General features: G+C 35.5%; 2 protein-coding genes across 3 annotated transcripts in view; one reads left to right on the forward strand and one right to left on the reverse strand.

Moving 5' to 3' along the window:
- LOC121021134 (olfactory receptor 52E8-like) overlaps positions 1-4550 on the forward strand; it is a 6446-nt gene extending 1896 nt beyond the window's left edge. Inside the window, exon 2 of the mRNA XM_040461353.1 lies at positions 3608-4550. Within this exon, the coding sequence (XP_040317287.1) occupies positions 3608-4550 (943 nt within the window). The remainder of the gene's footprint in view (positions 1-3607) is intronic.
- A 537-nt stretch (positions 4551-5087) lies between these two features.
- On the reverse strand, positions 5088-15567 carry LOC121021154 (olfactory receptor 52E4-like). 2 transcript variants are annotated; one of them, XM_040461377.1, is made up of 2 exons: positions 14619-15567; positions 5088-5117 (listed from the first exon to the last, which is right to left on the reverse strand). In XM_040461377.1, the coding sequence occupies exons 1-2, from the start codon at positions 15525-15527 to the stop codon at positions 5088-5090; spliced, it is 939 nt and encodes a 312-aa protein (XP_040317311.1). In that variant the 5' UTR covers positions 15528-15567. The 2 variants fall into 2 exon arrangements, with proteins under 2 accessions (XP_040317311.1, XP_040317312.1); XM_040461378.1 differs by lacking the exon at positions 5088-5117 and adding an exon at positions 14179-14199.
- Between the last annotated feature and the right edge of the window lie 386 nt (positions 15568-15953).

Below are 15953 nucleotides of genomic sequence, written 5' to 3' on the forward strand. Positions count from 1 at the left end.
AGTTTTAGCATTACATATATAAGCTGTAGGTAAAAAATGCAGGACAATTGAAAGAAACAATAGGTTTATTTAAAGACATCACTTTCCTCTTGGCAGAACTCACTCAGTCATCATTAGTGACTTTTCCAGCCTATCTTTTACTATTTTCCTAATACTAGGGCCTCGTTTGATAAAAGTAAGATGATACTCTTTCCCTCCACCACATCATGAACATGTCTGCATTTATTTAGCTCTCCACCTGTATATTTGGTATGGCTTGGGAGCGTGGATCTCATGTGGGTTGATATGAATCTGGCATTCGGCAGTGACTCCTGAGCTAGTCCTGCTCAGTGGTGTGCAAGGGAACAATTCCGATCTCAGAGGAGGCTCCCCCTTTACCCAGCGCTGCAGAATACCTGATAGAACATGTTGCTGATTTCAATACAGGTCTTGAACTTTTGTTGTTCATTCTATGCACGGATAAAAACCTAGATAGAAAGCATAAGCATCTCCTGGAGGTGACATGAAGAATGAGGCTCTTTTTCAGCAATTACTCTTCTACCTCCTGTCCTAATCTATTTGTCTTATATGAGCCTTCCTGAGTTCCCTTGCCAAGTCTAAGGCATTGATTACAGATTTTACAAGTCTCTGACCTCATCCTTTTGGACTTGGAACATTCTAGTTGTTTAGGCACTCTAGTATAAATGGCGCTTTTATGTGAAAACAAGTTGACATTGTAAAAGACCGAATAACTCAGATTTTGGAAAATGTACCACTATGAAACCATTTTCTTGATACTTTGTTAATGCCATAGAGGAGTACAATAGTCAAAAGTATCCATGAGAAGAATAAGATACAAATAAAATTCTATTGCCTATTTCTGATTGTCATCCCCTGCTTATACCAAGCTTTCCCTGTAGTCTCTGCTTTGTATTCTTCCTTTGTTACGCCAGAGACCCATTAATTGACCTAGTCAGGAAAGCCTCTGATCAAAGAGTTATCTTTCTTATATATATTCAGAGTATCCTCTCATGAGGATCATGGTTTTGCTTCTCATTTCTCTATCCTTAACTGCTGGATACACTATTTGATTTCTGTTCCCATCCTTCTAACCTGAGGACTTTTGACCAAGAGTTAAAATTAACAATTACCCACCTACCCAGTCTTTCCACAAATGTTTTGAGTGGCAGCTATCTGCCAGATGTGCTAGAAAAATAATGATGAACAAAACTTCCTGGCCTCCTCAGCAACTCTTCATGAAGCTTACAATTAAATGGGGACTCAGACATTGCTTAGGTAGACACAGAGAGCTGTGTAGTAGACTAAGGTCTTAGGAGAGAGTATTATAAGCCAGTCCACTGAATTCAGTGAAGGCCTTTTTGAAAGTGGGTAACTAAGGTAAGATGTAGATAATTGATAAGAGGATGATGCAGGTTCCTCCTCCCTTTTTCTCACAGCTGTCTTGAGGATCTCTCCTACAGCATATTTCCACCTTTACAGATTTCATCTTCCTCTTTTCTCTCACAGAATCATTTCTCTTTTATTCTCAAAAATCTACTTTGATTGTCTGTAGTCCCAAGTACATAGTATATTGTGCAACATCCTAACTTCCTTGGCTTGTAAGAAGAGGTCCTTTCTCATATAAACACTATTTCATCCTCTTCAAAGGGCTATTCTTTGTGGATTATAATTAAGAGACACTCATCTTTGGTTCCCAGTTCTTTAGAGTTGTAATTTATAGCAATTATATTAGTAAAATATGCAAGAGATGTAGAGAATGAAGAAGAGGAAATTGGGAACAAACCTAGGGGTGCTGATTATGAGGGCAAAGTAGCTCAAGAAACTGAATAAAGGGCTAAACCCTTGAGACTATACGAAAATTCCATAAATACATGCATTTGGGCAGAAACCTATGAATACCAGATCTAAGAGCTGGTGACTACAACCAAGCAGTCATTTTGAGGATGGAGACATGCTTCTGTGATCCAGACATAAAAGACATTCATTGACTCAGGAGCTAGAATCTGTCCTGTTTTTTCTGTGTGGTTGATGTGAGTAACAAGTGGTGTAATTTGTCTGAAATTTCTTTGTGAAACTGAAATAAATAATATTAAATGCTTATATAATACTATTATTTCTGAAATTGTTCTCTCCCTTTTAATAGAAAAAATAATAATGATAATAATAATAATAATAATAATAATAATAATAATGAATTCCCATTTAGGGACAAAGTTGGAAATATTATGGATTCTTTACAAATAAAGTGAATCCAACTTGTCTGCTATGAGGAATAAGGGAAATAAATGGGGAGCCTGAATGGTTCAGTCAATGCTTTAAGCTTCAGCCAATCTTTCTATAAATGGTGGTTTTATATATAAGATTAATCAATTTACACTGAATTTTGTGAACTTGATGGCTTCCTAAAGCAAGGTCTTTATTTCAAAAACTGAAGAAAATGTCCTCATCCATTGATAACAAAAGTAACACAAATTTAGAAAAAAATATGCTTATATTTTGATGAAAGTTATTTATAAACAAGTTGAGGAAGAAACATAGGCCACATTAAGTAGCAGAAATAAAAGTTCATTGGCTGTAGGGGCGCCTGGGTGGCTCAGTCAGTTAAGCGTACGACTTCGGTTCAGGTCATGATCTCACAGTTCATGGGTTCGAGCCCGCATCAGGCTCTGTGCTGACAGTTCAGAGCCTGGAGCCTGCTTCGGATTCTGAGTCTCCCTCTCTCTCTACCCCCGCTCATGCTCTGTCTCCCTCTCAAAAATAAATAAACATTAAAAGGTATTTAAAAAAAGTTCAATGGTTGTAAGTGGAAATGCACAGAGGAGTATATTGTTCTAGTTAAACAAACGATTTATAACTTTCTTCTTGCTGTTATTATTTTACTGAACTATAGTTGATATACAATGTTACATTAGTTTCATGTGTACAACATAGTGATTTGACAAGTTTATACATTATGCTATGTTCACCAAAGCTATAGCTACCATCTGCCACCACAGTTATATACCCACAATTATATTCCCTATGCTATACCTTTTATCCCCTGGAAGACTGTGTCTCCCCCTTCCCTTCACCTATCTTGTCCATCCTCCCATAACCCTGTCCTCTGGCAACCATCAGTTTGTTCTCTGTACTTATGGGTCTGTTTCTGGTTTTTGTTTGTTTTTAAACAAATGATCTTAAAGGATGCTTCTGAAATCTACAGTATTGTCAGTGCTCACGCACTGTGATCATTTATCTGTGGGATATCAGTGTATACAGATCTTCTCCCAATGTATAATTAAATATTTTTAGTAGTTAGAGGCTAATATAGACTCATATCAACTAGCTTAGTCAATGTTCTCACTAAAATTAATTTAGATAATCACATCCAATATCTAAATATCCATTCATTTCTTAAGGAGTATTCTCCTTCATTTGTAATATGTATGTATCAATGAAAGTAAAAAGAGAGGAAAAGATAGGGAAAACATGATGTTTCTTCTGTATTCCTAGAGCAAATACAGTATTGACGTCTCGTTTGTTCTTATTCAATATTAGCAGTTTTGATGAGGAGTTGAGGAGCCGTATATAAGATGAAGAGAGTGTGACCATCAGAAGCCTTTGCCAGTATGTCTCTAGCCAATACCTCATGTTTTCACCCCTCATCTTTCCTGCTGTTGGGAATCCCAGGACTGGAAAATATGCAGCTCTGGCTTGGTGTCCCATTTGGTACAGTCTATCTGATTGCCCTCCTGGGGAATGGCATCATCCTCTTTGTGATCCAGACTGAGCACAGCCTTCACCATCCCATGTTCTACTTATTGGCCATGTTGGCTCTCACTGACCTGGGCCTCTCTACCGCAACTATTCCCAAAATGCTGAGCATATTCTGGTTTGGTCTCAATGAGATTGACTTTGGGGGATGCTTAGCTCAAATGTTCTTCATACACCTGTTTACAGGTTTCGAAACATTCATGCTTGTTGCCATGGCTTTTGATCGCTACGTTGCCATTTGCCACCCTCTTCGATACAACACAATCCTTACCAACAGAACTATTTGTATTATTGCTGGAGTAGGAATGTTGAAAAATTTTGTTTTGGTGTTTCCACTTGTGTTTCTCCTTCTAAGGCTTTCATTCTGTGGACATAATATTATACCCCATACCTACTGTGAGCACATGGGCATTGCCCGTCTGGCCTGTGTCAGCATAAAGGTCAATATATTATTTGGATTAATTCTTATCTCTATGATACTTCTGGATGTTATTTTGATTGCTATCTCCTATGTGAAGATTCTACATGCTGTCTTCAGACTCCCATCCTGGGAGGCCAGGCTCAAAGCTCTTAATACCTGTGGTTCCCATGTATGTGTCATCTTAGCTTTTTTCACTCCAGCATTTTTCTCTTTTATGACTCATCGATTTGGCCACAATATTCCACGTTATATCCACATCCTCCTGGCAAATTTATATGTGATAATCCCACCTGCTCTTAACCCCATTATTTATGGGGTGAGAACTAAGCAGATCCGAGAACGGGTGGTGATGATCTTCCTTTTTAAGGAAGTTTGACTCTAAACTCTTGTCTTGGAAAGAGTCTTCAAAATGTTTTCCTTAAAAGAGGGAAGGGTTGTTAAGCTTCTATAGAGCAAATGCTTTACAGAATATGATGTTAAACATAATGTTTCCTCACTTACGTGCAGTATTAAATTAAAGATGAGTTTACATAGCAGATAGTTGTTCCTAGACTAACTATAAACATTATTGTTAAATAAATAGGGGTCACTTATTTCTGTAACTCATTAACATCAGGATTTGGGGATAAAGTCTTAGCGCACTCAAGTACTATTTTTTTTTTCACGTAATATTGTTTAGTCTCTTTACAGAATTCACTGGTTATGGTGGAGGAATGTTGAGCTGCCAAGCACAGTCATGGTTGTAATGGGACTGACTGAACATGCTATAGGGTATGGGCTCCTGGAACAACAATCAAAGAAATCAAATACTGATTTTATTTCTCCCATGGTACAGTTGGCTTCCTTAATCATGTAACCGCAGGGAAGAAAATAATCAACAAAACACGATAGACATCAATGTAATACTCCATTTTTATAAGTTTTGAAATAGCAACTGCAGCAACTACATAGAGTCAAATATTTGAAAGGACTCATGGGACTTCACAGGGTATACTCATTTTAGGCTTTAAGTAAGGTCAAGGTAAAATATAGCAGGAAAAAGAAACAGAACAGGTAAATGTAGAAAGATAAAAAAAAATGAGGCACAACTCCTAGGGCTTTGTTGTACAGAATGAACTTCATCTTTGTTGTGAATGATTAAAAATATGGAAAAACACTTTTGCTTCACCTAAGCCAACTCACAAGTTTAATGAGAATTTTTTAAATCTTACTAGTTGCATATATGTTGGCCTTACCCAATCAGTTAAAGGCTTGCATAGAACAAAGACTGACCTTCATAGAGCAAGAGAGATTCTGCCAGTTGCTGAGTATATCCATTCACATTATGCATTCTGGAACTAGAGAAAGAACCACAATAATGGTTTTGGAGACCCATTGATCACCTGACCTACAAAGTCCTTACTATGACTGTAAGGACTCCATAAAAATAAGAAATATGTATATTTGTTTTCAAAAGGAGTATACTTGGGGCGCCTGGGTGGCGCAGTCGGTTAAGCGTCCGACTTCAGCCAGGTCACGATCTCGCGGTCCGTGAGTTCGAGCCCCGCGTCGGGCTCTGGGCTGATGGCTCAGAGCCTGGAGCCTGTTTCCGATTCTGTGTCTCCCTCTCTCTCTGCCCCTCCCCCGTTCATGCTCTGTCTCTCTCTGTCCCAAAAATAAATAAACGTTGGAAAAAAAAAAAAGGAGTATACTTATTGTGATGAGCACTGGGTGTTGTATGGAAGAGTAGAATCACTATATTATATACCTGACACTAATATTACACTGTATGTTAACTAACTGGAATTTAAATAAAAACTTTAAAAAAAGACAAAATACACTACTGAGAAAATGCAAAATGCAAGTCCAGACGGAGAGAAAATACTTGCAACACATAGACAATGGTTTGTATGTAGACTATATGAAGAACTTTTACAGTCAATAATAAAAAGGTAAAAACCCAATTAAAAAAAAGGAAGGTAAAATTATAATGGATATTTCACACAAAAAAAAATATGTGAATGGTCGGTAAGCACGTGAAATACGCTAACCTTACTGGTCATTAGGGAAATACAAATTGAAACCACATGGGATACCATTATAATAAAACTGCTGAAATTCAAAAGACTGTCCATACCCAATGTGCTATAACTGGAACTCTCAAACACTTCTATCTAGGTGGGTACAAAATGGAAGAAAGACTTTGGAAACAGTTTTATAGTTTTAAAAATAACATTTAACATACACTTATCCTATGAACCAACAAGTATACGCCTAGGTATTTATCCCTTACTTGTTCATACAAAGACTTGTACATGGATATTCATAGCAGCTTTATTTTAATAGCTCTGAACTGAAAACAACCTGATTAATCTACATGATCTTAATTTTTTAACACAATCACATAAAGGAAATAAAAACTTTTGATTCATACCTCATACATTATACTACTTGTGTACCTGAGACAACTAGTCAAACATATTTCAGTTAAGCAAGAAATAAACTAAAAATAGGAACACAAAATGGTGCAAAATTAGTGAGCACTAACTAAAACAAATTGTTACTAATTCCATTTAAGTAAATATAGCCATTATAAATATTTCTAGACTATTGGATATAATTCATAAAATATTCTAATAATGAATGTTGAATATTATAAGCTAAAAATATTTAAGTATAAATTTATTCACTGAACATGCATACAGCGTTTACATTTACTGTGTGAATATGTACTCTGGTAGGTATTTGGAGAGCTCTGCTGCAATGCCCTAGTCTAGGTCATTAATATAATCTTTATATGCTTACTAGTTGTGCCTGGAAACGACTTTTACCATGCGTATTTGCTTGGTGGTTACCTTTGTGTAGTACTATCTAAAAAAAATTTTTTTAAAAACCTGAAGAAGTAAAAATAGAACTTTTCCTACTCAATTAGAAGAAAAAGAAGCCATTATTAATATTTTTAAGTGTGTATTATATCTTGTAAATTTTTTAAATGATAATACAAGTACCATATTTTCAATAGAATTTATTTTTAGAGAAGTTTTAGATTCATGGAAAAATTGAGTAGAAGGTATGAATATTTTTCTTATACCCTCTGCCTACACACATGCTTAGCCTCCCGCATTGTCAACATCACTCATTGGTTATCATTGATGAACCTGCACTGACTCATCATTATCACCTAGAGTCCATAGTTTACATTAGGGTTCACTCACAGTGCTGTACTCTTTATGGGTTTGGACATATGTATAATGGCATGCACCTATCATTGCAAAATCATACAGAATAGTTTCATGTCCTAAAAATCTTCTGTGTTCCTGTGCTATTCCCCTCTTCCCCACTCCCAGCTCATGAGAATCACTGATCTTTTTGCTGTCTCCATAGTTTTGCCTTTTCCAGGATGTTATACATTTGGAATCATAGTATGTAGGCTTTTCAGATTGGCTTCTCTCACTTAGTAATATGCATTTAATTTTCTTCCATGTCTTTTAATGGCCTAACAACTCATTTCTTTTTATCACTGAATAATATTCCATTGTGCCACAGTTTATTTATCCATTCATCCATTGAAGGATATCCTGGTTGCTTCCAAGTTTTGGCAATTATGAGTAAAGCTGCTATAAACATCCGTATGCAAGTTTTTATGTGGACATAAGTTTTTAACTCTTTGGGTAAATATTAAGAAGTGAAATTGCTGGATCACATGGTGAATCTGTTTAGTTTTGTAAGAAACTTCCAAATTCTTCCAAACTGAGTGTATCATTTTATATTCCTACCAACAGTGTATGAGAGTTCTTGTTGCTTCGCATCCTTGCCAGTATTTGGTTTTGTTTATATTCTGGATTTTGACATTCTGACAGGTATTTCATTGTCCTTTTAATTTGTATTTCCCTGATGACATATGATGTGGAATATACTACATAGGCTTATTTGCCATCCTCATGTCTTTTTTGGTCAAGTGCCTGTTCAGGTCTTTTGCCCAGTTTTTGATTGGGTTGTTTCTTTTCTTATTGTTGAGTGTTAAGAGTTTTTGTATATTTCAGATAACAGTCCTTTATCAGATGTATCTTTTGCAAATATTTGTCCCAGTCTGTTGCTTGCCTTCTCATTCTCTTCACATTGTCTTTTGCAAAACAAAAGTTTTTAATTTTAACAAACTCCAGCCTTATTGATTCTCCATTTGATGTTGATTCTAAAAAGTCATCACCAAAACCATGGTCAGCTAGGTTTTCTCCTATATTATCATCTAGGAGTTTTATAGTTTTGTGTTTTACATTTAAGTCTGTGATCCATTTTGAGTTAATTTTCGTGGGATGTGTAAGGTCTGTGTGTATATGATGATGAGGAGTTTGCATGTGGAAGAATCATTTTTACAAATCCTCACCAAATTGTATAAATACTCACCTCAAGACTTTTGTTTCTCTTGTTCCTCCTCCCAGAGACCAGCTTTCATGCTAGTTTTATTTTATTTATAGCTATTTAAGCATGTTTCTTTGTCCTCCCACAACTATTTATAATTACATGTTATTGACATATGACATATTGTTAAAATTTTCTCAGTATTCAGTCTTCTAAGTTATGTCTAGCCTTTGCTAATAAAAATTATAGAATAAAAAAATAATTCAGGGTCAAAGAGGTTAATTTTATATCATTAAGTGGATATTTAAGAGTCACTGGTATAAGAATTTCAGGACCTAGCACAGAATCTGCTCTATAAAATGCACTCTACAAGGGTACAGCAATTAAATGCTCAGTTTCTGGACACTTCTTGACATATTTAACACTGGCATTTAAATGGATGGATAGGTGGATGAAGTGTTGAATGGTAGTATAAAAATATGTGGTATAGATTATTATAAAGGAAAATTTGGCTGCATTATGAAATCTAAAGTAAGTTCCAAGGGAAGCTTGAGAAATCTCAAATATATTATGGGTAGGAGGGCAGGGATCATTTGACTGATTCCCTACAGTCTGGTAACTTAGGGATGGGGTTGGCCTCCTGCACAGTTCGATAAAAATTGGATACAGCTAAATGCAAACAGATGAAGGCAAACAGATCAAGCCTCTAACATGCTATATCAGATAAATTTCAAGCAGTGTTTGGACCTTAGAGCAGGAGCAGATGAAGTTCCTTCAAATGCTGAAGTTCCTTCAAATGCTGAAACTGTGGAACAGAATTGGGGACCAACTCTCTGCCTTGCAGGACTACTAAAAGAATTAGACTTAGACCCCAGTTGGGGAAGTAAGGAATTTAAACTTCTGTCTGTTCTTCCTCTTTTCCTAGTCTCTTTTTTTTCATTCCCCTCTAGTCACCTTCAGTAAATATGATAACCCATGTCAATAAAAATCTGGAATGATTGCCAACTTTTTCCCACTGATCACTTTGTGTTGCTGCTTTGATGGACCTACTTAACTTTGATGTGGCCTAGGATCTGGAATCTTCATTTATTTTTATCCAAACTCCTGGATATGATGTATAGATCCTACCAGATACCAATATTTGTTATTATGGAATTATGGTAATTTGGACAGTAAATTATTGGCACATGGATAGAAAAGTAGATGAGTGAGCCAAGAAAAAGACCTATCTATATGCTAATATCTGATTTACAACAAAAGTGTCATGAAGTACAATATGGAAAAGAAGGACATTTCAATAAATTGTTCTGGATCAACTGGGATATTCATATAGAAAATTTAATCCTAATTTCACATCAAACACAAAAATCAATTCTAGGTAGATCATAGACATAAATGTAAAAATAAAGAAGTTATGGTATATCTATACAATGGAATATAGCCCTAAAAAAGAATGAAATCTTGCCATCTGCAACAACATGGATAGAGCTAGAAAGTACAATACTAAGCAAAATAAATTAGTCATCAAAAGACAAATATAATATGATGTCACCCATATGTGAAATTTAAGAAACATACAAATGAGCAAAGGTCGAGAGAGGGGGAGAGAGGAAAACCAAGAAATAGGCTCTCGATTACAGAGAACAAATTGATGGTTACCAGAAGAGAGGTGAGCAGGGAGATGGGTTAAATAGGTTTTGGGGATTAAGGAGTACACTTGTCATGATAAGCATCAGGTATTGTATGGAAGTGTCGAATCACTGTATCGTACACCTGAAAATAATGTTACACTGTATATTAACTAGAATTTTTTAAAAATTTTAAAAATGATATTGACACTAACTTGAAAGAATATCATCATGTTATTGAGTTCAACAAAGATTTCTTCAACAGGACACAAAGAACAAAAACTTTAACTGAAAATATTAATGAATTCAACTTCATTGAACATGAAAACTTGTATTCCTCAAAATTTCCATATGAAGAGTAGAAACTCAATTCATATAGTGGAAGCAGATATTTTCAGGGGATATATCTAAAAAGGATTCATACACAGACTTTTACAGCTTCCTAAGAAAAATATAACACATTTCTAAAGAAATGGACACAGACTTTAAATAAAATGATGTTCCACTAAAGAGGACATCCAAGTAGCCAATAGCTATAGTTTTTACAACATTATTAGTGGTAAGGAAATGTATATTAAAACCACATCCAATAGCATCACATGATGCTAACAAATAATGGAAGCAAATAAACATACATACCTACCCCCGCATAAACACATATACAAAACCAAGAGTGCTGATAAGGATGTGCACCAATTGGCTTATATGTAACAGGTGACAGTGTAAAATCATATATATATATATAAATATGAAAAACTGTTGGAGCTTTCTAATAAAGATAAAAACATACCCTCCCAATCACTTAGCAATCATACACAGGAATTATTACTGATTGCAAATGTCTGTCAAACAACATGTAGAGAAATATTAATAAGAACCATATTCAAAATGAGAAAAATGAGATAAAAATGAGGTAAAAAATGAGATAAAACTCAAACGTCCATCCAGAATTATTAAGTAAATTTGGTACATTTATAAAATGGAATACTATACAACAATAAAAAGTAACAAGCTACAGTTAAATGCAATCACATGAATTAATCTCACAAACATAATTTTTAGTGACATAAGCCATCACAAAAGACCTATATGATTTAATTACTATTAAAATCATAAAGTATACAATCTATAGTCGTAGATACAAAAAATGATGAACTCTGGAAGTAATCGACTGATAAAGGGCATGAAGTATTCTGGGTTGTTAGTAGTGCCACATATTTTCTTCTAGGCAGTGGTGACATATGTTCTGGGTTACCTACAAGGTGTGTAGGCACTCAGAAAACATTTTTGTAGGGACTCTGACCACATATACAATTTGAATCACTCTAAATCAGCATGCCAGTACCATTCTGGTAGATCAGCCTTTAGCAATCCCGTGAAATAAATATTGCACCACCCAGTGGAGCAATCTGCTCTCCAGGATACCACCCTAGAGTTGGGACTATTCAAAAAGCCTTGGGAAACTCTATAGGCATTTCCCCTGGAACTCTCTGGACATCTGTTCAAATGAATGAATGCAGAGTTCAATGAATGCAGATTATTGGGTTAGGGGTGTCCCAAAAAGGAGTGTCCTAAAGTGGAGAAACAGGGAAGGAGCCTGAGAGGGATACTTTGAGCTTGGGAAAGAGTAACTAGTCCCAGCCACTGGAAAGGGACTTAGACACTTTAAAGAATGGTATTCCAAAGTTCAGGACCCTATATATTTTATATGTACATAAAAAGTCCATCAAGTTGTATGTGTAAGATTCTTTAATTTTACTATGTGTAGTACTTGAAAATTTTTTGTTAATATCTTCTAATATTTTTATTGCGATATAACTGACACAAAGAGGTTGTTGCCTGCTTTCTCCTCTAGGGTTTTGATGGTTTCCTGTATCAAATTTAGGTCTTTAATCCATTTTAAGTTTATCTTTGTGAATGGTGTAAGAAAGTGGTCTAGTTTCATTCTTCTGCATGTTGCTGTCCAGTTCTCCCAGCACCATTTGTTAAAGAGACTATCTTTTTTTCATTGGATATTCTTTCCTGCTTTGTCAAAGATTAGTTAGCCAAACATTTGTGGGTCTAATTCTGGAGTCTCTATTCTATTCCACTGGTCTATGTGTCTGTTTTTGTGCCAATACCATACTGTTTTGATGATTATAGCTTTGTAGTAGAGGCTAAAGTCTAGGGTTGTGATGCCTCCCACTTTGGTTTTCTTCTTCAATATTACTTTGGCTATTCGGGGTCTTTAGTGGTTCCATACAAATTTTATGATTGTTTGTTCTAGCTTTGAGAAGAATGCCAGTGCAATTTTAACTGAGATTGCATTGAATGTGTAAATTGCTTTGGGGGGTAGTATTGACATTTTAACAATATTTATTCTTCCAATCCATCCATGAGCATGGAATGTTTTTCCATTTATTTGTGTCTTCTTCAATTTCCCTCATAAGCTTTCTATAGTTTTCAGCATACAGGTCTTTTACGTCTTTGGTTAGATTTATTCCTAGGTATTTTGTGGTTCTTGGTGAAATTATAAATTGGACCAGTTTCTTGATTTATCTTTATGTTGCTTCATTATTGGTGTATAAAAATGCAACTCATTTCTGTACATTGATTTTGTACCCTGCAACTTTGCTGAATTCATTTAACAGTTCTAGGAGTCTTTTGGTGGACTCTTTCGGGTTTTCCAGGTAGAGTATCATGTCTGCAAAAAGTGAAAGTTTGGGTTCTTCTTTGCCAATTTTTATGGCTTTTATTTTATTTTGTTGTCTGATTGCTGAGGCTAGGACTTCTAACACTATGTTAAACAACAGTGGTAAGAGTGGACATCCCTGCCGTGTTCCTAATCTCAGGAGGAGAGCTCTCAGTTTTTCCCCATTGAGGATGATATTCTGTGGGCTTTTCATATAGCTTTTATGATGTTTAAGTATATTCCTTCTATACTGACTTTCTTGAGGGTTTTTATTAAGAAAGGATGTTGTATTTTGTCAAATGCTTTTTCTGCATTGATTGACAGGATCATATGCTTCTTATCTTTTCTTTTATTAATGTGACGTATCACATTGATTGACTGATTTGTGAATGTTGAACCAGCCCTGCAGCCCAGGAATGAATCCCACTTCATCATGATGAATAATTTTTATTTTTAATTTCTTAAGGAACCACTGTAGTGTTTTCCATGATGGCTGCACCAATTTACATGCCTACCAACAGAGCAAAAAGGTTCCCTTTCCTCCACATCTTCACTAACATTTGTTATTTCTTGTCTTTTGAGAATAGTCATTCTAACAGGTATGAAGTGATATCTCACTGTAGTTTTGATGTGCATTTATGTGATTATTAGTAATGCTAAGCACCTTTCATGCACCTGTTGGCCATCTGTCTGTCTTCTTTGGAAGATGAATTTTTTAAAGAAAAAAATTGTTAAGCACCTAAGATGTGAACAGCAAGATCCCATGAAGTAAACATTGGCCAAATACATATCATTGATCAAAAACTATAAAATGAGCATAGGATACTGAGGCTTATCTGATAAGCCATGAGGAATAAGTGAAAATTAAAAAGTGCCAAAGTGCTTAATAATGAATGAATGAATATCTAAAGTTCATGAATCTGAGAGTAATTACTATCTATGGCATTAGATTCGACCTTTGAGAATATAATTGAGATGTATAGGAATTCACCCATTTAGAGGTATTATTCCTGAGCATCTTAAATTCCTTACCATACTGATACTTCTGTGAAGTCCCCCTTCACTGATAGAGATTGATAGAAATATAAATACATTTATATTTCTATAAGTTTTGCAGTATTGCATACACATGCATCTACAGACAGACTAGTTCACTTTGAACAGTAAGACACTTATGGGAGATCTGCATAGATATGATGAGTCTGGGAAGATTCCACACAGAGTCAATCATGAAAATTTCTCCTAATTCTTTTTCCTATGAGAACTTGAAACACCATTTATATTTTTATTTTTATACTTCTATGACTTATAAGTTTCTGGCATATAATAAAGTATCAATAAAACTATGGATAAAAACAACTAAGCAATTAAGAAAATAAGGACAGAATCTGTCACAACTATTTAATGCCTATAGTCCTTGATATATATATATATATATATATATATATTTGGTAATGTGGCCAACAGAGTTAACTGTTTGCAAATAAAAAGAAGCATTTTATTCCACATAGTTGTGTCCATAAGATCTGCTCTGTAGAGGTTATACAGGAAAGTAATAAAATTTTGTAACTAAGTTGTCCAAAGCTTTAGGTATTCCATAAATTTTCACAGTGATTGTTTGGACATTAATCCCATTATATGCTCTAGATGGGATATTTAGGGATATTATTAATGAAATAATACTAAGTTTAGAGTCTTTTTTTTGTTGCAAGATTCTGTAGTTGAGAAACACAATCTCTTTTACCTAGATTAAAATGAATATCTGAGACAGTTTATGTCAGCCTCTTTTCAAAAAGATGCTTGAAACCCTTTCTCGAATTTGCTTGGTCCTCACTCCATAGATGACAGGATTGAGGGCAGGTGGAACAACCACATATAGATTGGCAAGGAGAATATGAATGTATATGGGAACGTTCCTGCCAAACCGGTGAGTCATGAAGGAGAAAAACGCTGGAGTAAAGAAGGCTAGGATAACACAGATATGGGAGCCACATGTATTAAGTGCTTTGAGTCTGGCATCCTGGGAAGGAAGGCAGAAGACAGCTTGGAGTATTCTCACATAGGAGATGATGATCAGAACCACGTCAACAAACACCAGTGATATAAGAATTAATCCAAATATCATGTTGACCTTTATATTGGCACAGGCTAGGCGAGCAATTCCCATGTGCTCACAGTATGTGTGGGGGATTACATGGTGTCCACAAAAGGGGAGTCTCAAGATGAGAAACACCAGAGGGATAACCAAAATGAAATTGACACCAAACACAACAACAAGGATGAGACCAATCGTTCTGTTAGTGAGAATCAGGCTGTATCGCAGAGGGTTGCAGACAGCAACATGGCGATCAAAGGCCATGGCCACCAACACGACAGTCTCCATGGCAGTGAATATATGAATAAAGAACATCTGGGCGACACAGCCCTCAAAGCTAATCTCCTTTAAATTAAACCAGAATATGCCTAACATTTTGGGGATAGTGGATGTGGACAGGCCCAGATCAATGGAGGCTAACATAGCCAAGAAGTAAAACATAGGCTGATGAAGGCTGCGTTCAGTCTTGATCACAAACAGGATAGTGATGTTCCCCACAAGGGCAATCAAATACACAGAACAAAAAGGAAACCCAATCCAGATGTGCATCTGTTCAAGACCTGGAACTCCCAGCAGGAGGAAATAGGAGGGGTGGAGCTTGGTATCATTTGAGGGGGACATCTTCTCTCCGTTCTTTTGGAATCACAGAGAAAACAAATTATCAAACATCTAAAAAGTCATACTATAGCCCATAAAAGAATACAATAAATTTGGAGAGGTGATCAGCGGGAATTTGTGAAAGAGATTTCATGCTAGCCTTGAAAGTATAGATTCATTCAGACATTAAAAAATACTAACAATTCTGCTAAGTGTAGCAAACAAATCGAAGAAAATCTGATTTTATAATATTATTATTCTGGGAATGAGACAGTATCCAAATAAGCAAAAAATAAGTGTGTGTGGGTATACATAATATGTATAGGTGTCATATATGTATATATTCACATATATATCAGGTATATATTAAGAGATATAAGTGACTTAAAGAAAAACAAAACATGATGGTTGGATAATAATGAAGCTGGTGTCACTTTAAATTTATCATGA

Source organism: Herpailurus yagouaroundi, unplaced genomic scaffold (assembly GCF_014898765.1).
Source record: "Herpailurus yagouaroundi ecotype Mexico unplaced genomic scaffold, PumYag 255, whole genome shotgun sequence".
In the NCBI taxonomy this organism is placed as follows: Eukaryota; Metazoa; Chordata; class Mammalia; order Carnivora; family Felidae; genus Herpailurus; species Herpailurus yagouaroundi.

What these genes read in the sequence shown, in the direction of transcription:
- LOC121021154 (XM_040461377.1), bottom strand. Translation starts at nt 15,527, where the DNA reads ATGTCCCCCTCAAATGATACCAAGCTCCACCCCTCCTATTTCCTCCTG. An exon ending in CCAAGCAAATTCGAGAAAGG is followed by an intron (nt 5,118 to 14,618) that starts GTTTCAAGCATC and finishes GACTCTATGTAG; the next exon opens with TTGCTGCAGTTGCTATTTCA.